At 27.6% G+C, this 21,444-nt stretch overlaps 1 protein-coding gene across 5 annotated transcripts in view; it reads left to right on the top strand.

Moving 5' to 3' along the window:
• Positions 1 to 21,444, top strand: part of LOC132950428 (uncharacterized) — a 180,790-nt gene that overhangs the window by 126,407 nt on the left and 32,939 nt on the right. For all 5 annotated transcript variants that reach the window (XM_061021883.1, XM_061021882.1, XM_061021881.1 and 2 more), the window contains one exon: positions 11,221 to 11,248. In XM_061021883.1, coding sequence (XP_060877866.1) covers positions 11,221 to 11,248 — 28 coding nt within the window. The remainder of the gene's footprint in view (positions 1 to 11,220; positions 11,249 to 21,444) is intronic.

Genomic DNA, 21,444 nt, shown 5'->3' on the forward strand with positions numbered 1-21,444 from the left:
CGATAAGCCAATATAACCACTAACAACTAATTACGATATTAGATTTATCAACTGTCGGTGTTCTAAAAATAGTAATTGGCGATCCCATTTTGTCGGGCCATACCGGTAAATAACATTGGCCGACGGACGTTATCAGATTATTGTTCCACACGTAAATTAATTCTCTTAGTTGGAACTTTTTGACGTATTTTTATTAAATAGGTAGGTATACGATCTCATAGGGCAGAAACACTAAGCGAGTATTAATTGAAAAAAAGATTAGTACAGAATTTGATAAATACGTAAGTATAAATAATTATAAATAAAAAATTGCTGAAAATAGATATTAAATACATTTCTAAGCAAATAGGAACATTTTAATTAAAATGTAACAATCTTAAAAACTATATTTTGCACTTGACTATATACGCAGACAACAACAAAACCAAACTGGCAAACTGAAAAAATGTAATTATAATAATTATAGTTCCCTTTAACAACCACGTTTTCAAATAACTAATGAGTAGGTAATACCTAGTGAACTCTATTATATTCAATCATTAAAACTTAAAGCTTATTAATGTAAAATTAAATGTAAAAAAATTACCTACATATTTTACATTGGTTACAATTAGTTTACTATTTTGCTAGTAAAGTTTTATGCATTTTTTCTAAAGATTACCATCGCCTCATTTTTTAATCGATTTTTTTATGGTAAAAAAAATAATGGGGCTGAAATTTTTAATATTAAATTGTATTTTAAAATACATATTTAGCTACAATAAATATGATGTGTTTATACGTAATAATATCTACGTTGCTTAATGATACGTTATTAGTAAATACTAAATTACGTATCTATAAATTCATAAAAAGATATAGTAAGCCTTTTGAATTTTTTAATTAAATTAAAAGTGAAGAAAACTAGTTTTAACGTATTATTATTGGTAGGTAAGTACCTAAAATAAATGTTGATTTAGTTGCATATTTAGCATCAACTGGAGGTTCCATTGTTCTAACACTATTTTGGTTTTTGAACTTGTTAAACACTCATAGAACGAATTTAATTTCCGGAAATAGTGCTAATTAATATAACTTATATGATCTAAGTATCGGTATATTATAAATAAAATCAAGAAAAAATATTCATTAGGGGCGTAGATGATAGACTAACTTAATATTTTTGTTCAATATACTTAAGTAAAATTATCATTAGTTTTTGTACATACATATGTTTACTATTGTGATTTAAAAATAGTTTACAAAAAAAATTATATTTGAATTCTTCGTCGGTTCATTCATGTCCGAAATGAAATACTTATAAATAGGTAATAATATTTAATTATTATTATTAATGACAGTAATTCATGATTCATTTATTTTAGAATGGTTCAACATTTTTATGTAAATTGATCATATATTTTTATATTCTTATTTCCGTTGTTCTTTCACGCGCAAATAATTTATAATATTATTAAGTCCTCTTAAATTTTTTATCAGAGTATTTTATAATATTTGCAGTTTGAGGGTTACTTACAACAAATATAAATCCACAATATATACCATCGTTCAAATATGAGTTAAAAGCTATTAGAGTTAAAATAATATTTTATTATTAAATCTTCGTATAATTAAGCTTAAACTTTATTCGAATACATTTTTGTCGCGCGCAGTGTGAATTTAATATTACACCGATGATTAATTTTCGTTATCGTTAGACATTTAAGGGCAATTAAACAGAAACTTTTATCCCCCAAAGTTACAAAGTAAGAAGATAATATTTTAACCCCTTTAGGAGAAAGTGGAAATTATGGCATGCCACGCAGTTTTACTTGGATACCTAAAGTATTTGCACGTGAATTTAAGAGACAAATATAGAAATTCACTTTGAACTAACTATTCTAAAAGCATACACATGAGAACGTGTATACCTACAACTTAACGTACAGTTATCATTAATGGAATTTCATAAAGATAATTCGTAAAGTAAATTAGAAAATGTACATTCACGATGGGTATAGTAAATAGTTAGTAAACCACGGAACCGAGGAACAATGGATGTTGTTTTATTTAACATATCACAACAATGTCCTAAATTATACCTATGTCCTATATACTTAAAATATGTAATTGGATTCCAAAAATGAATTCCACATATTTACAATATTTACAATTTTTTTTCTTTAAAAATGTTCTTCAATATAATACCAAATAATTCAAACAGACATGACCAAAATAAATAACATTTAGATCACGAAAGAAAATTCAACCGTAACAGCTGATAAATTAAATGATAACACATCAATATACTTATGAAATGAAAATATTTTTCGACTTGAGTAAAAAATATCACTTACAAAAAATATGTCTGCGCTTATAATCATAAACATTGTAATTTAAAAATGATTCAAATCTCACATATGTAATGTTCAGAATGCAATTTCACATCAGATATTCAATTCCCGATCGCATTTGTAATCTTTATAAATAATCTATAAGGTATATATTATGGAAATCGTGTTATCAATTCTTCTAACGCTAGGTATTCAACACAATGAATTTTTAATATTTTCCTCGTTTCTATCAATGATATATATTTTTTAGTCTCATTCAACGTAATATGTTTCTAAAAAAACTAGAATCCTTATATACCTATTATGTACCTATATAAAATAACAGGCCTGTTTTTATAGCAATTTTTTTAGCCTATTTTGTTTTCACAGACTTGTTCCAAAGACTTTCTCGTGTGTCACCATATCACCCGATTTTTCATTTTTTTGTCTGTGGTGGTGGGGAGGGGGTGTATTGTATTTAAATCTTACGGGTTTTTAGCATGTCATTTAAATAATTTAACGATTTTTTTTCACAGAATTGTTTCAAATACTTCTCCAAGTGATATATTATTTCAAATTGTATTGTTATTTAGAAAAATGCAATTCCTGTTGTTTGAAATATACTTTTAATGTCTGTTGTTTGCGAGAAATGTACATGCACCGATTATATTATAATCGTTTACCCACTCTGTCATAGATAAAGACTAACCGAAATTATAAACTACAGATTAATATACATTTTGTTACTTACTTACATATATGTAAAACTATAGTTTTAATATTAAATTCATGAGATTTGTATGGAAAACACCGATCACTTTATTTTTATACCACGAGTCACGCGACTAGCTGAATTATATAAACTGCATTATCGAAAAAATGTAGTTTTGACATTTACATTACCTACTATAATGATTAGTAGGTAATGTATTGTCTTTATGACATTATCTAATACCGAGATACGCCGATATACGTAGCACCGAATTTTAGGTGTGTTCATTTTCTCCTAGGCGAAGTCGGGCGATACAGCCAGAACAATATAATCTATATTTGATAGAATACTGCTACAGCTAAAAATATTCACAGGAATTCACCTAAAATGTTGCTAAGCCCATCCAAAAGCATAGTCAGGGGTTGGTTAAGAGGATATTTAGCTCCCTCCTAACCCACATTGGCCATATTTATTTTAGCCGACAGACGTTAATATTATACAATATTAATAACTTAATAACTTAATAGAAACTACTGAGATAAATATTTTAAACATTTTGAAATTTTGTGTAGTTGAAACATATTAGGAATCCTTATTAAAACTTTAATAACTGTGAACACAGACTTACACAAACTTCTATATATAATACAGAATATTATATACAAGTCTGTGATTCTTAATAACTTTTTATATCATTGCAACGATGTATGATTAGTTAACTACACCAGCGGTATGGTATTTCAGTTATACATATTTATTAATATGAGCCTAACTTATGCCAATTTTACAAAAAATTTAAATGTAAGTAAAAGTAATGTTAAACGGCTAATTTTTTTGTGGGGTATACACGATTATTTCCATCATATTCTCAAATAAACTCAATAAAAAATAAGTCAGTGACTTTATTCAAATCAATGTTTAATGGCGTGTAAAGTATGCTTCAGGGATAGAAAAGGTGTCATAATATTTACATTTTGGGTTCTACACCATATCAAATCGAACTCAAAATTAATTGTATCTACAATAACCATATTTTGCACTCGAAAATTAAAACCAAATAAAAATATATCACTGCAAGCAGGCATGGGTATAAATACAAACACTGCATATGAATTACTCAAGTATAATATTTTATAGTTCACAGTGAAATAAATTGTTCAAATATAATTATAATAATCGATAATTTTATTAGTCATACTTTTTTTAAACCACGGACAGTATTATTTATTCTTTCATAGTAATTAAACTAAAAATAATTAAAGTGTTTAATTATAATAATACAATTACCTATAATTTCTTAAAGAATCATCCGTTTGTTTGAATTAATTTAATTCACTATAATACAATAACGCTTGCTCATCAGTGGGCAACTCCAAGTGATTGATTGTATAATTATAAGACGTTACAATTTATAACAGCAAAAAAAACTAATTACCGGTATCCGCAGATCTATAGTACCTATAAAGTAATAATAAATAATAATCACGGTTTAAAACAAAATATATATTTTTAAATATCTTAATAAATGAATACAATTCTTGTTCATTGTTTATTGATGGTATTGTAAAAAAAAGCGAACATTTTAAAATAATAATTTACATCAAACAATAATATAGTATTCTGTATCTGAAGTATAATATATTTATATATGTAGGCATCTCTAAAAATATTATTTTATCTATGTATTAAAAAATACGTGTATAATAATATAATAATTATTATTCACTTTATGTACATAAAAAATATCAGAAAATGAATAGCAAAACATATTGGAAGCAGTATTTTGAATAAAAGTCATATATTTCATTGCAGAAATAGAAAGGGAATAAATTTATGTATATAAACAAACTTCTCAATTTACAACCTATTATATAAGTCAACTTAAAAATAAAATAGATCCATGGAAAGTTGCCGGCAAAACAAACAGCATGACTAGTTTTCTAAGTTTTGAAAAACGGTATTACAAAATGAAATGTAAAACAAACAACTATACATTCCACATAACAGACAGACTGTGTAACTCAAAGTGCCACTAAAGTTTACTCTGTGAGTATAAGTCACATTGATATGAAGTATTAGACTATTATATTAATAAATGTGAAAACAAAATATATGCATGCGCCATGCATTACTATAAACGTAGTGAGCGACTCTGGGCTGATATTTTAGTTCCAAACGTCAACAACAACAACACAAAAAGGATAGAAAGCAGTATAAGTATTTCATTTATATTTTCCTCGTAACTAAAAATAGTGAAATTTTTGAGATAAAATAAAATAAAACGCAATTAATTTCCTAATGATTGCCGAATAAAATAAATGTCATCAGGATATTTTTTTATATTAATTATTATAGGTTATATAAAAATGTAATTATTTAATTATTTAATTACTTAAAATGTACCTGCCTGTATTGTTTTTATTATTGTTTCGCCGTGTGCTTTTGTCGTCTGAACTCGCGTATACTGATAATTTACAATGGACGTACAAAAACTTAATCCAATTACCAATAACAGTTCCAGTATATCATACTGAATGGTGTTTTAACCATAGTTGAAAACAATAAATACTAATTATTACTTACCCATCACTTTTCATTATCATGTTATCTAATTGATATATTTATGTGCCCGTTATAGATTTAGAATTAAGTTCTAAAACCACCCATATATAGTCTCGAAAAAGACGTAGTCACCACTATTAAAACTATCTGATTAAATTATTAGACTTTCGAAGCAATTGAGAATAAATTATGGTGAATTGTTATAATTAAAATAAATCTTTTCGACGGGCTCTAATATCCAATCAAATATTATAATGCTCGTACATCGTAATTTATAAAATTTTGAATATTCATTATATCATTTATTTATTTTATTTGGTATTAAAATAAAAACTATTTGTATAAAATAAATTAATAATTCAATAATACCTATATATATAATATAATATAATAATTATTATTATGTACTAGCTGATCCCGCGCACTTAGTCAACCGTAAAATATAATAACTCTTAAAAAAAAATTATGATTGTTCAACTCCTTTTGGGTGGAACACGCTGCAGTAAGTGTAACTCAGCCACCCTGGTAAACAATGCTCGAAAATTCGATTTGATGCATGCCTAATCTGCCCGAATAACCAATTGACGTTAAATAATTTATATTAGATCGTAAATAATTAAAAACACAGTTGGCTGCACTGCTGAGTCGTGCACATCATAGACATATATAAACATATATGTCTATGGTGCACATGCACTTTGTGTTGAAAAGAGACAACGTTATCAGTCGAATTGTTGTGGGAAAGAGAGGTCCACCAGTACTATTTTGTGCAGCAGACTCTTATAGTACCTATAGATAGATAGTGTAAGACGTTATAAACTAAAATTACACTGGACTCACAAGTAATATAATTTTATTTCAACGTACCTAATTTATTGCGAAACCGTTATTATTACGAGTATATTGCTAGTAATTTGATAGTACCCGGTATGTCAATCGACTCGTGTGCAATTGTGTTAAATATACATTTCGTTTTATGTAGACGTGTTAAAATTGAATTAAAACATTTGAACACATTACTACACTGCAGTAGGTACGTAATTACCATAATAATTGACTTGTAAGTAGTATTATATTTTATACCTTAATTATTACATTAAAGTATTATTTTATTTGTAAAAATATTTTATTATTTATATCCGTATGTTATCTACGGACTACGATTATACCTAATGGATGTAATCTTACATGAAAAGTTGTCTGCGATTGAGGTATCATCATTTATCATTAATAAAGTAACTCCGTTGTCGTGGTATTTAAAATTCATATACCTAGTAGAATAAAACATCGTTAAAACGGAAAATATCAACGGCATCCGTCTATACATCCATGTTATCCATTAAACTATTTAGAATCCAAGAACAGTTTGGTATTACACCGATCGAATCTCACCAATACACTCCGTGATACGGAAATCGACTGTAACGACCAACGAATATAAAATAATATTATCGCCTGAATCCTCATTCTTTACCAATTACCAATAATAGAATATCATTAAATATATCGAGAAGAATAATAACTATGGTTTTCTAAACGAAAGCCTTGTAAAGGAATAGCTTTACGTACTAATATATAATATGTATATAGGTAATCGATTCACGTGTTGGTATATAATTGTTACTCAGGGCAGAAGCGTTTCTCCTTGAGATGTTATGATCTCGTAGTTGCAAAATATTCCATATAAGGAACATTTCAGCAAACCACTTAAATGCACTTTACAATTAATCAAACTGAGCGAGCATAACATAATTGCCATTACGAGGTGTCGAACAAGGAGCCGACATCGTATATAGGGACGCCAGGAGCACAGCATAATCAGATGTACCTGCCACCTGGACCACAGCCGTTAACAACAAGAGCTACTTCACTCCACACTCAGCCATATTCTGCACGACAAACGACGATATTATACATTTATTCTGTTCTAATAAATAACATTGCATTTACTATTCAAATTTGACTACCATTTCATTTCAAATCATCATCATTCTGGATCCCTGAAGGGGCAGCACGTAACAGCCTGATACGACGCCATTGGACGTGTCGGGCTCAGAAACTATTTTTGAATCGGTTGAGCGAAAATATCAAGACAATTGAAAGAATCTTATGAGTCACTAGCAATTTGGTTTTAGGAGCCAAACACTCTATAGTCCATACGGATAATAAATCCAGAGATGAGTAAAAACGTTATCCTGTACATACAAATTCAATATTTTTACAGTTTGTACTATGTGATCACTGTAGCCCCCCCCCCCCCTTTCTCCCACCACTAATTAATATTCCACAAATACATTATACAAACTGTAAAGGTCATATTATATTGTACGTGGTCGATCGGTCCACAGTGTTCGTGTTGTATTATAAACTCATAACAAATATTTTAATTCCACGAAATATACTGCTGCAACATCATCGTATAGTAATAGTTAATGGTTGGTTATTAAAATATTGGATTTTGATGGAATTATTATATTATTATCGGCTGCGTATCAGACACTCATGTATAACATCAGGTATGCGTCAGTCCACGTGTACATTGTACGTATATTGCTATATGTATAACTTACACACCCGCAAACCTCTCCTCATTTTATTGTGAATTTAAAAAAAAAATGTTTCTACTCTTTCGAGTATGGACACATCTTGCTATATGATAGTATAGCTTTAACAAATTGATTTTGCTGTGACATTACATCGAATTGTCTACATCTAGGGTGGTAATGGTAAATATTAAATCATATTATATCATTATTCAGCGTAACTGCAGGTGTCTTTATACTTGTACCAAAATATTGCACCAATTCGTCCACCTTCACACAATAATAAAAAAAACATATTATATTAATTTGTCAGTGGAAGTGAGCGAAGTAGGGATATTCCAACCATTCGTAATTACTATAAAGATTCATGAACATCATTATTAAACCGCATTGTGATGAAAATAATTTTGGAATTCGAGATTAAAATATTTCGTATACAGCTAAATTAATAACCCTGCTGATGGAATTTTTTAGTTTGACATTTCCGTCTGTGTATATGACACACTTCTCACTGCAGTGGAATATTATTACTGCCCTATAATACATTAATACATGCAGGAGATTAAATGGAAAAAAAAAAGTAAAAACATGACATATTTTACCCACCTATGTGTTTATTATGCGGTTTTTGGTAATGCTTTCCATGTGTGGTAAATTTGTGCAAATACCTAAGACAGGTAAATAATAAATTCACAACCCACACCATCAAGGCTTCAACGGGTTATGTTTCATCAACGCTGTCGTATGTAACCACTGACAAAATGTTTGCTCATTTTCGGAGCTATTTCATACAGTAGTCGAGAACAATGAATATCATAAAATGTATTAATATAGTTCAAGTAGCATATATATTATACACTTGTTTGACAATATAATACAATGATAGTATTATTATAATATGATTTGTAAATTAATGGTTGAGCATTAATAGAAACATAGGTATTGGACCTAATATTATTATATTTTACTTACAATTTAAAACCAATGTAATTATAATTTAACGTGTTATAAAATTAAATTATAATATTTCGTTGTATTAATGAGATAAAGTGTATTTAACGTTGTCCTTAAATTGCAGAAGCAGGACATGTATATCGTATAGGTATACTACAGGGTGTAACAGTAAGACCTGACAAATTAAATAACTAATTAATAACTTATTCTGATCAATATTAATTGTTAATTTTCTTTTCTAATTAACCTATTGAATCGAACGCTACACGTATAATATCAAATTTCTTATTTTTTAATACTGAACATTTTAAATTCAATTTAAAGTATTTTTGAAAATTTTAAAATAGCCAATTTGTAATTCTGGTCTTTAGATTGTAAAAACATTTATCTAAGGCAAGTGGTTTGTTTTTTATGATCTTTATGATTTTGTGTAATAACCCTTTAAAAAAATATATATATATTTAATAAGTAGCTTTTTAAAAATTATAATATAATATTTAAAAAAGTTTATACTTTTTGAAATTAAATGATTTTCACGACTGTATCAACTTTACAAATTAATGAGATTTCAAAAAATAAACTACATGACTTAAATATATATTTTTACAGTCGACATTTTTCTAAAAACCAGATTTACAAATTGGCTATTTTGAATTTTTTTGTTTTCAGTATGAAACAATAAAAATATAAAAAGTGATATTCTACGTGCAACGCTCGTGTTTGTAAATGACATAAAAAAAAAATTGATTAGAACAAAAGTTGGATATTTTAACTGCCATGCCTTACTGGTTTACCTGTATATTTTTTTTTTTTTGTTGGGTAACCCGCGGCAACGGTATTGTCCGAGTTGCGGTCGCAATAGACGAATTGCGGTCTTAATAATATTGAAGGTAAAATTAACGTCTTAATTGCGGTCAGTATCCGGTTATCGATTATCCGATGAGCTCTTATCCAATTTTGTGCATCGTTTGTGCAGAAATGTGCACCAGATCCCGACGTTTGTGCACAAAAACTCCCAGCGCTATCCAAAAAACAAAGTGAGGGGTATTAACACGAGGGTCCCCCTTTTTTGAAATTTTAAATATTTGTCATATTAATAAATGTTGTTTACGTACCTAATAGGTTTAATAGAATTTTACTATTGCCATGTAAACGTATGACAAATAAAATCTTCAAATATTTTTAATTTATCAAAAAAGCATTATCTTGTTCTAATGTTTTTGATTTCAAAATTGTATGAATAAATACAGTTTTTTCTTTATGCATTTCTTTACTTTATATTTTATATTCAAAATTTGTATATTGACCGTTTCATTTTTGTATTTAGCATAATAATATGTAACTATGTCAATATTTAAAACATAGTATTTTGATATTTAACCTGTTTTGATCCCGACCGCAACTCGGATTTTTTTTTTTACCTGTTATAATTTCGACCGCAACTCGGTATCAACCGTGGCAACATAGGCCATTGGGTGTGGGGGAGGGCACTGTAGGTTTTTATATTGGGTAGGTTGGTACACGTGTGTGTTGTGTTTTGGCAGAATTTCTAATGGGGCACCCGTAGGTTTCTGCCGTGCCCCGGGTGGGGGGATGGCGGCACTTGTTTTCCGGACACCGTGACTTGCACGGAGAAAAATGCCGCCCGGTGGTCGAGGATCAAACTCGGACCGGCTGTGCCGAATCCGTCGCGTTAGACCGCTCGGCCATCTCGTCCCCCCTTACCTGTATATTATTATGTCAATGATCTACAACAAAAATTATTTGAGAAGACATATTGGATCATCAACGTGTATTTTAAATTCTATTGAAATAATGATTATAATCCTATATATGATTTATGCGTTCGTCTTGACGAAATGACGACTAGACCATAGCAACTCATAACATTATTATCAAGTATAATGTATATTGTATATATTATAGTTTTAATTTTACATTATTTTTCGTGTTCGTCGTAATAACAAAATATATGCTGTTCCCCTATCAAATTTGCTTCAAGTATAACAAAGAAGCGCCTTACACATTCCTGATTGCTATATGATCCTTTGAGCCAATAGACAAAATAATTATACATGCCAATAAAAAAAAAACATAGTTATATATTAACATTAATAATGGTATAATTTTGTTGCAGGTAAGGGAAAACGCATCGAATAATAACGGTGAGTCGAATGCATTTTACTACCTATTATTAACATATAAATTATAATACATTAGTAGGTACATTACCTATATTATCGCCTATCGGAACCAAATCGAGTTCTAAAATTAAAACATGAAAATAATGTCTACATTTTAATAATAGAATGCACCTTAATTGCTACTAACGACCAACTAATAATATATTATTATCATTTCACAATATAATAGTTGAATACAATATTGTAAACATAAATAAATATGAATTTATAAAAAACGCTGTAACCTTTTCTACTTAAGTAAAAATATATTCATATTTTTATCTCGTGTTTTATGAATTGTAACAAATCATTACTATCACACATTATTGGATGACTAAATAGTTTTTATCTTAATTTTTTAAGATAAACGTTTGTTTTTAATAAACTATAAAATGTAAAAGTAAAATTAAAATTAAAAGACACAATAATTTTTGTCAATCGTCCATATTTTAATAACTCCTAATAATTTTTACATTTAAATTTAAATTTTTTTGTAGGGTTATAATGTAATGCAATTTGTTTAAGCAGGCGTATAGTTCAGTCCCACAAATATATTTTGGTATACCTACATAAAAGAGTTCTACAAATAAATTGAGATATATTCTAAAATGTAATTATTTAAACAATGTACCTATATCTTTCAAATCGAAAACAGCGTTGATGAAAGCATTCACTATAATTAATTTTGTCTCTCTGACAACTAATACATTTGACGTTAAACTCAACAGCCTTTAAATTCAATTTACAAACGTTAAAATACACTTGACATTGTGTGTGAAATAAGATATTACGAAACAATTATCTAAAGTCAAACGATGCAAGTGTATTTTAATTCAGGATAAGTACCAGTAAGGCAGTACCTATACTCGTTGATATCATAAAACAAAAAATGGTCAAAATAATTATAATTATAATTGATAAAAATTAATTGTTTGTTAGTCATCTGGATAGTATTTAGGTACTACTTACCTGTGGCAATTATCTACATAAAAATTGCAATATAAATTTTAAAAACTATACACTATAGGTACTATATTTCATCGCAATTTTTTATTTAACAATATCATTAGTTGAATACCTACAATATCAAAAACAATAAAATAGGTAATAACACCTATCAAACATGAAATAAATGATAACAAATATTGACAAGCTATTATCAAGTTAATTATTTAGCTATTCCAAATAACATATTCAGAGGAAATAGTACGCATTTATGATATTAAACGGATATACTAGCTGTTAATAATGTTTCAACGGACATAATTTTGTAGTCCAAAATACCTACCATACAATATTCAAATTAAGTTATTTTTACGATTATTGTACTGACGCGAACAATATGATAAGTATTATCATTTATCATACTAAAATATTATATCCTATGCAATTCGTATTGATTGTATAGCTTTGGTATATTATACGGTACTAGGAATAATATGCCTCTATGCCCCATGGTCTTTTATTTCACCATTTAATTCGACGAAATTCACTACGGAAAAATATCCTAGACATAAACACATGATTTATTATGATTAGGTAGGTACCCATCAAATTTGTTTTTATACCTTATAGTATTGTTTAAACTACATAGATACCCTATAGAGTATAGACCATAAAATGCATACTGTATTTTATTATGTCACGTTCATATAATAATATAGTGATATTTATGCTCATTGATTGTTAAAAGTATAAATAGTAAATACAGTATTAAATTGTTTTTAGGATATAATGTTATATAAATAATATTATCTTGAGTGAATATATTAATTATGATGAAAGGTCTATGATTTAAAATTTGAATGATATTTATTTAAAAATAAATCAATATAATATGATTTTTTTTACATTTAGTTTGTCAATATAGCGTTTCATTTACGTTTTTACAATTGTTTAGAAGCAGTGATGATTGATTTTAAGTGCCTGTACAAATATTTGATGTTCTAAATTTTTTGCAAACGACTCAAATGATTCAAATACTTTTTGTTATTCAACAACAAAATAGTAAATACTTACCATAATCTTAGAAATTAATAATATTGGCAATTTTATAAATTATTGTATTTTACAATAAATTACTCACAAAATCATAGAAAAGGTATTCTTCAATAGTTCTTTGACTTAAGCAAGTTAAATTGTATGTTGTAATTTACTTGCCTATATTATTCACTTAAACTTGTATGTTTGATGGTATGTGTGATAGTGTGACAGTTCTGTACTTCTGTTTTAATGAAAGCGACAACTCAAAAGTTTTTTTATCCTGAAGCCTCATTATAAATACTATAAAGCTTCTGATGGCGGTCAGATAAGGACCGAATTATTTTTAAATCTTAATTCATCCCTGACACCCTAGCAGATAATGAAATACCTGACTTAGTTTTTCGAATAAATGTGCGTGTTCGGCAATAAAAGATTTTCGACAGTTTTCCTGCATTCTCTTATACAACTTATTCGTTTGGAAGCACGCATGACGCATGACGCGATAATTTTTGAAAAATTTTCATCGCAATAACACCTTTGTCTTCGAGACATGATATTATATTAATAGATGGAAATAGCGAAAAAAAACGATCATATTATGTTTCTCTAGTCATCCACTTTCATCGCTGGAAGAAGGTATTATCTAAAATTTCAGTGAATTAATTAAATGTACATGTTGTGCTAAAAAAAAACTGTTTAGCATCCCAGCGTATTTAAATAAATGTTCTTTTTTAAAAATGTGTTTTTCTTAAAATATAAGGTAAGTACTAAAAAAAAATTTTTTTTGTTATTACTTTTTGTGTATTATCTAAAAAATCTAAAAAAGTATGTTTAGGTTATGTGATAAACGTATTTGTTTAAAAAACTGAAATCACAACGTTTTTGCATTAAATAATCTAACAAATATAACTGTCTGTATATAATGTAAAATAAACTTACAAATTGTATTTGTTTTTCAATTCTTCTGAAATAAATACAATTTTGACATGAATTTTGACAACTACCTACCTTTACAAAGTCCGCGTGGAATAATCTTTTAACATTTTACACTGTAATTAAAATACACTATAAACATACACTACAATTGTGTATAAGAATACGAATACATCTATAATTATTAGGTGGACAAACCTCTCAAGATAAAAATAAAAGGTATTAAAACTAATAAATTATTTAAATCATTTTGGTTGTGTAATCAACAAATGTGTAATAAATATACACAAATGTGTCATATAAGATGTGTTTTTATAAATTATACTTAATATTCAACAGTGAATTTATGTAAATTAAGAGTCCATTGTTTGCTTAAAAATTTCCCATAAGCTTAACTTGACGGCACTTTTCTTAAAAAAACCACCGCTGAAATCAAATTCATGTCACAACACTTTTTGTTATTATAAACTTTTTTAGATATTTCAAAAGGACGAGAAATAACGTTGGTATTTATTTTTATGGTAATTACTCCTATGCATATATACACCCATGTATAATCAATATATTATATAAGGCATTAATTATTTCTAAATAGTAATATCGACCTTACCATCATATTAATATATAACATAATATTTAAAACTGAGTTATAATATGTCATATGTGTTTTACTAGTGTGATATATTTATGGCATTTATGCAAAGCTATAAACACTAACTAATGCATGATTAAAATTAAAATTATTAAATTATCGTCCTACCGTATATATAACATAACTTCATGCGTTTGATTCTAAAATTGATAAGATTCTAGTGGAAAAAACACTATCTTCTTTCATCCCTGTGATGTACATACTACAATTTTGTTTTCATTATTTATTCGTATCACTGACGTCTCACTTTCATTTGAAACGACTATCACATCAAACAGATCTAACTATAACTATACATTTTCAAGGAAACACCATATTATACCTATCAATTGATTTTCCAATACTTGTCCATTCTCATTACAATTACGATGAACTGTGGCCAACTATCACTCGTGAAACAAATAACCTGAACAATATATGTATAGGGAACTGGAACTTTAATGGATATTTCCTGTTTCGGTTCGTCAAAATAATAAACTAAGTTATTAGTTTTCGTTCTAGTAAATAGAAAATTAAGATTCGGGTTTGGATGTGTTATAGGTACCTACACTAATACACTTACCTACCTATATACTTTATCTTAACAAAAATCAAGAAAATCTTAGGTAATCGATTTTATAGATACATCAATGTTCGAATGAAAAGTATTTTGTTGTATACATTAATAAAAAAAATGATAAAACGTCAATTTTTATTTAACTAAATTTGGTCACGACAGGCTCTAACCTTGCCTATTATTTACTCAATATTTTGCATTGTTCCAGGCATTTTTGTTTTGTTTTATATTGATTTAATTATTTCAACATACAATTTATTTAGCTATACAATTTTAATTCAGTTTAATTCCGATACATAAATATGAACAAATTAGTTTATATTACTAGATTCTAATAATAATTAAAGTCTCAGTCAGTTATATTTCGTTTTTTTAATTTCAAATTTTGTTATATAGAGCTATATAGCTTTATTTAGAATTGAATTTTGTATATAATTGCTTGACATGTTCTTTGATCCAATCGGCCATATACGCGATAATCCGGTATCGTTTTAGAGTTGCTTATTATGCACGATTGCATGAACCAGAGGGCTTTTCTACGAAATTTATTCAGCTTACTTATTTTTGTTTAAGATACTCTGGAATGCGTATAGCTATTAGGAGGATTTTTATGATTGATGTGGAGAGTAGTACTGGATATATAATCTACATTGATGAGTTCACCAGGGGTACCAATACTACCAATGGATACAAGATTTTCAATCACGTATACTGTATAGGCTTGGTTAAGTGTTTATTGATTTGTATTTTCCAACAAGTTATTCATCGAGGGTGATTCCGAGATATTTATTAACTGACTAGTCTTTATAATTCCAACGAATTAATTGATTATTGATTTGAAATAAAGTTAGAGAGTATTTGAGAGATTCGATTCCTATTCGTATATGGAAGGTATATTTTGTGGTAAATTATTAGTCTATATTGTAAAGATATTATGTCGGTAGGTTTAATTTGTGTTGTTTATATAGTAGTCCTAGGTGACAAACTTTGTCGAATGCTTGTTCCATGTCAAGGAAAGTGTGGTTGTGTATAATTTATGTTCAAATCCATTCATTATTATATTGGAAATCCGTTATACTTGATGACATGTATTATAATGGAGGGGTTAAAGCCAAACTGGTGAAACTGATGAGGTGGGTTGTTTTTTTTATGTTTTATTATATAGATCCATTTATTCTATGTACGTTAATCGTCCTCTAAATCCACTTTTTTCATAATGATATACCTACATCTATGAGTTATGACTTATGACCTTTGCGTATACTATGCTAAAAGTGTAAACACTTATTAAATATTTCTGCTTTTTCTAATATAACTTTATATAAGTCATGAGTTAATAACTATCGATAAGAACAATTCAAATGAAAAATAATATGTAATAGGTAATCAAAAGTAATGTAAAATCGATCATTTCAAAACTGTTGGCTTGGTTATATGATATCAGTGTAAAGTGAATTAGAATTACAACAAAAAATTGATGTCAATAAAATTGTACGTCTAAATTTCTTAAGTGCTTGTACATTGTTATTCTATAAATCATTCTCACAAGCTGCTGAGCACACTCTTATTCAATTAAAAAGGATAATTTATTCTTGTTGCAAGTAGGAAATCTTAAAAATTCACCTGCATATTTTTATTACGTTTAAAGATCTTTAAATTAAAACAATTATTTAATATTTGAATCCATATTAATAATTTAATTCAAATTTAGCATGGAAGTTTGGGATATAACGTTGCAAATAACTAAAACTTAATTACAAATTACCTATGTATAATATTATATCTCGATGTAAAACCGTGAATTAAAGACATAGGTAAATTAATGATCATTATTCAAAGTAATTTTTATTACTTTCTTGATTTTTAATCGAGTAAAAGTGATAATTGAAATGAAAAAAGTGTACATTTTGAAAACTTCAAGAATTTGTGTTAAATAGGAAAATAATAAAATTGTAACTCAGTAATGATGAGTAGGTAGATAATTTAGCTAGCTTCAATATAAAATATTATTGAGGGAGATTTAATATCACAACCAAACGGTATAACGATTCGAATCCATAAAAATTTCGGCGTGAACAGTCCCAACATTTCTATTTTTAACTTTTCTCCTAAACTATGATAGCTAGAAAGCTGGTTGTTCACTCATTAAAAAGGGATACAAGTAAATATAAAATGTGGAATTAAAAATTGTAGAAAAAAAAGAGTTACTTTTTGCTAGATTTTCATTTAACGACGTTGATTTCCGAAACTGGATAAAGGATTTTGTTGTTTGAAGTCTTGTTAGATTCACATTGGCTAGGAGAAGTGCAGTGAAGAATTTCAGAACTTTATCTTCAATTTTTAATTCACTATATGGTTAAAAAGCTGAAAAAACATCTAAAAACGCCCAATAAAATGTGTTTTAATTTTTTTTAAAGTTCTGTAGTGAATTAACTATTAAAGGTAAAGTTCTGAAAATCTTCGGTGCACTTCTCCTAGCCAATGTGAATCTAACAAGACCCCAAACAACAAAATCCGCTCTCCAGTTTCGAAGATCTATCTCACTAAATGAAAATAAAAATGATTTTTTGTGAGGCTGTTCACACCGACATTTTTCTGGATTCAAATTGTTATACCACTTGGATGTGATATCAGTTAATATATTTCTAAAAATTAAGAATCAAGAAAGTTTACATGCTAATCTCTGACTTGGCAAGCGTTTTTTTTTTAAGAAGAGCCTTGCTGATTTTACTCAATTGGAGTATCGTGCGTTTCAGCAGTTGCGTTGTCAGAATTTTTCTTTGTAGGGACTGGTCATTTGCTGTATAGCGTACTCGGATCCCTGGTAAGTTTGGTATGCTGCAGTTGACGTGGGTTTATACAATTTTAGATTTTTAGCAACCTCCATATATATTACAAGTTTAATATATGGTCTTAAGTAATAGGTTTACAGAAAACTGAAAACATTTTTAAACTTTCCTGAAATTTTGTAGATAGATGAAATTTGTTTAGCACTCCCCATAGCTATTCCACTGAATCACGGTGGAAACTCAACGCTAAACTTCTATTGAAATCAAAAGCATTACTACACGTATATCTTGAGAGTTTTAGATTCTGAGCGAAGCGATAAATGTATTGATTTTATAATGATGTGTGTTTTTTTTTTATTTATTTTTGTGTCTTTCATCACCTTTTAGGACAGTAAAAATGCTTGGATTTTCTTTGACAATAACTTTTCTGATAGGAAAGTGAATCTAGTTGGTACTTTGGCGGGGTCAAAAGTAAAAATTTCTCGAAAATTGATTTTGGTTTTTAGTGTAACTTTAAAACAAATGAACGTATATATATGAAATTTTCACTGGTTGTTTATATTTGCATTTTCTATACACGATAAAATTTTAAAAATATTTTGATTTGTTTTGAACTGTTAAGGAACATTTTCAGTTTCCAATTTTATTTGTATTTTTTCTATGGATGTCAATAAAACTTTAGTTTGTTGATTAAAAAAGCTTGACAATTTAATACAAGGCTCCTACTATATTGTTACTGTGATATTTGAAAAATATTAAAAATCCTTAGTCACAGTTTTTATTTATAAGCATTTAAAGTTCAAATCTTGACAAAATACGGAAAAATCACGGAAATTAGCAAATTATTTTGAGTTGAGAATTCATAAAAATTTTTCTTTTTAATTTCTGAGATTTGTAAATGTAATACAAGATTATCCATAAGTTTGTCTACCCTTATCAAAAAAAAATGTCTACAAGAAAGTCAAATTAAATTTTTATGAGCGTTTAAAATTCATATTTTTACAACATTTGATATTCACTCGATTTCTCATGTAACGATTTTCTTATTTTATTGTAATTAAAAAACGCATGACTGCAGATATTTGAAAATTTAACTGAATGTTTATACTAGCATTTTCTATACACGATAAAATTTTGAAAATAATTTGACTCTTTTTAAGCTGTTTACAGACATTGTCAGGTTTCAATTTATTTAGTTTTTTTTAGTATATATATCAATAAAATAGTATTTGGTGGGTAAAAAAGCGTGAAAATTTAATGCGAGGCTCTTGATATATTGTTACAATAGCAGTTGAAAAATATTAAAAATACATAGATACAGTTTTTTTTTATAAGCATTTAAATTTCAAATTTTGACAAAAATTATCACATTTAAAATATAATAATTATTTTAAAAATTTATCAAATATAAAATTTAATAATTATTTTGTAGTTAAAAATGTATAAAATGTTCAACTTTTATAGCTAAGGATTGAAAATTTAAAACAAGGCTCCACGTAAATAGGTTGTATATAAATTACTTTATTCACAATAATATCATCAAATATACTTGGTAATGTAGTAGGCTGACTGATCGTTTTCGCTCAGAATCGTTTTTCTAATACAATGATATTATATCATTGAATTCAAATTTAACACCATCCATTACAGTGAATCACTTGTAACCTACTGACAGCAGAGCGACATCCACTTACCCACCTTTTGTTATTTGAATCCGCGAAATTTACATTATTAACAGTGTCAACCCTGGTCAGAAGTATCACTTGTTGTCTTTTTATATTCTAGTGTTGATTTCTGTTTAGGGTCTTTTTACTATGCAAAAATAGACCCAAACACTTGAAATGCGTTATTTACCCTTTTTAATGTGTTACGTTTTGCATCCATAAATTGCTTAGGGGTTGCTCCAAACGGTGACGACAGACAAAAAAAAATCATTGTTAGATCAATATACATTCATCGCTCCACTCAGAATCAAATATATTGTGAATTTTGAGACTGTTTGATTTTTTTTATTTTTTTTTCATTATATTAAAAAGTTTAAATCAATTAAAATTAGGCGTCTGCAAATTGGTTTATAGTTATTTTTAAAATTTGTATGAGACTGAATATACGATGTAATCATACTACCTATATATTGTTTCACCACCACCACAGCGGTATTTTCGTGTATTTCATTTTCTGTAGCTACCTTAAAAGTTTTTAAAGTGATTTTTGGACCGTGACACAATAAACAAACTTTTTTGAACCAAACACTATATCAGATTTTTATACCTATACGGAATTAAGTTTTTCTATTGTATTTTCACAGGACTTGTAAAGTTAAAATTTAAAAATATAGTCGCCTTCTTTCATTAAAATGGTTATGTTTAAATTTGTGATATAATTTCAGTGATATTTTTTTTTCAATTTCGATGTCAGCAATGACTCAGCTCTATACATATTTTATATTCTATATTAAATGCAAGCATTTTTTTGTCGGGTCAATAACTCCCTCTTTAGTATACATAGAAAGGGAAAAATAGATATATCATTGGAAAGGTATTTTTGAGTAAAATTGCAAAAATGAAAATTTAACACATAATTTTTTTAACGATTATTTGAAATATAAAATCTATAAAGGTTTATTTACAATAATCTAAATAATCATAATATTTGATATAGGTCTATGTTTATGGTAATTATTATAATATTAAAGGAGCCAATAAGTATTACATCAGTAATACTTTGGACGTGACATACTATGAAATAAAATACGAAAATAGAAATACACTATAGTAGCGCCATCTGACCAATAAATTATTAAAATATCTCAAAAAAAAATTTAAAAAAAAATTTTGTAGGACGAAGTTATAAATAATAACAAAATATAAAAAGCCCTTTCTAAGCCAATTTATTTGGTTAAAAAAAAAATCGTTAGTTATTTTTTATTATTTTAAATTTTAAATGTACATCAAAAGGCAATGTCCGAATGTTTGTAGCTTACATAGACTCAAAAATTATAATACAAAATACTTATAGTTGTTCCATATTAAAACGTTCATTCGAATTTTAAATAAAGGAAAAGAAGTACAAACACCGGTACTGAACTGAATGTGTGATATGAAATGCAATATTTCAGGGTATGTTGATTTTACAATTAAAACAATTTTTATGGTAAAATGTCGAGCATTGAATAATATTAATATTTATTAATAAACAAATATTCAATGCCAACAGTAGTACACCCTAAAAATGTTTTAAATATTATTATGTATTTGGAAATTAT

Source organism: Metopolophium dirhodum, chromosome 8, assembly GCF_019925205.1.
Source record: "Metopolophium dirhodum isolate CAU chromosome 8, ASM1992520v1, whole genome shotgun sequence".
Lineage (NCBI taxonomy): Eukaryota > Metazoa > Arthropoda > Insecta > Hemiptera > Aphididae > Metopolophium > Metopolophium dirhodum.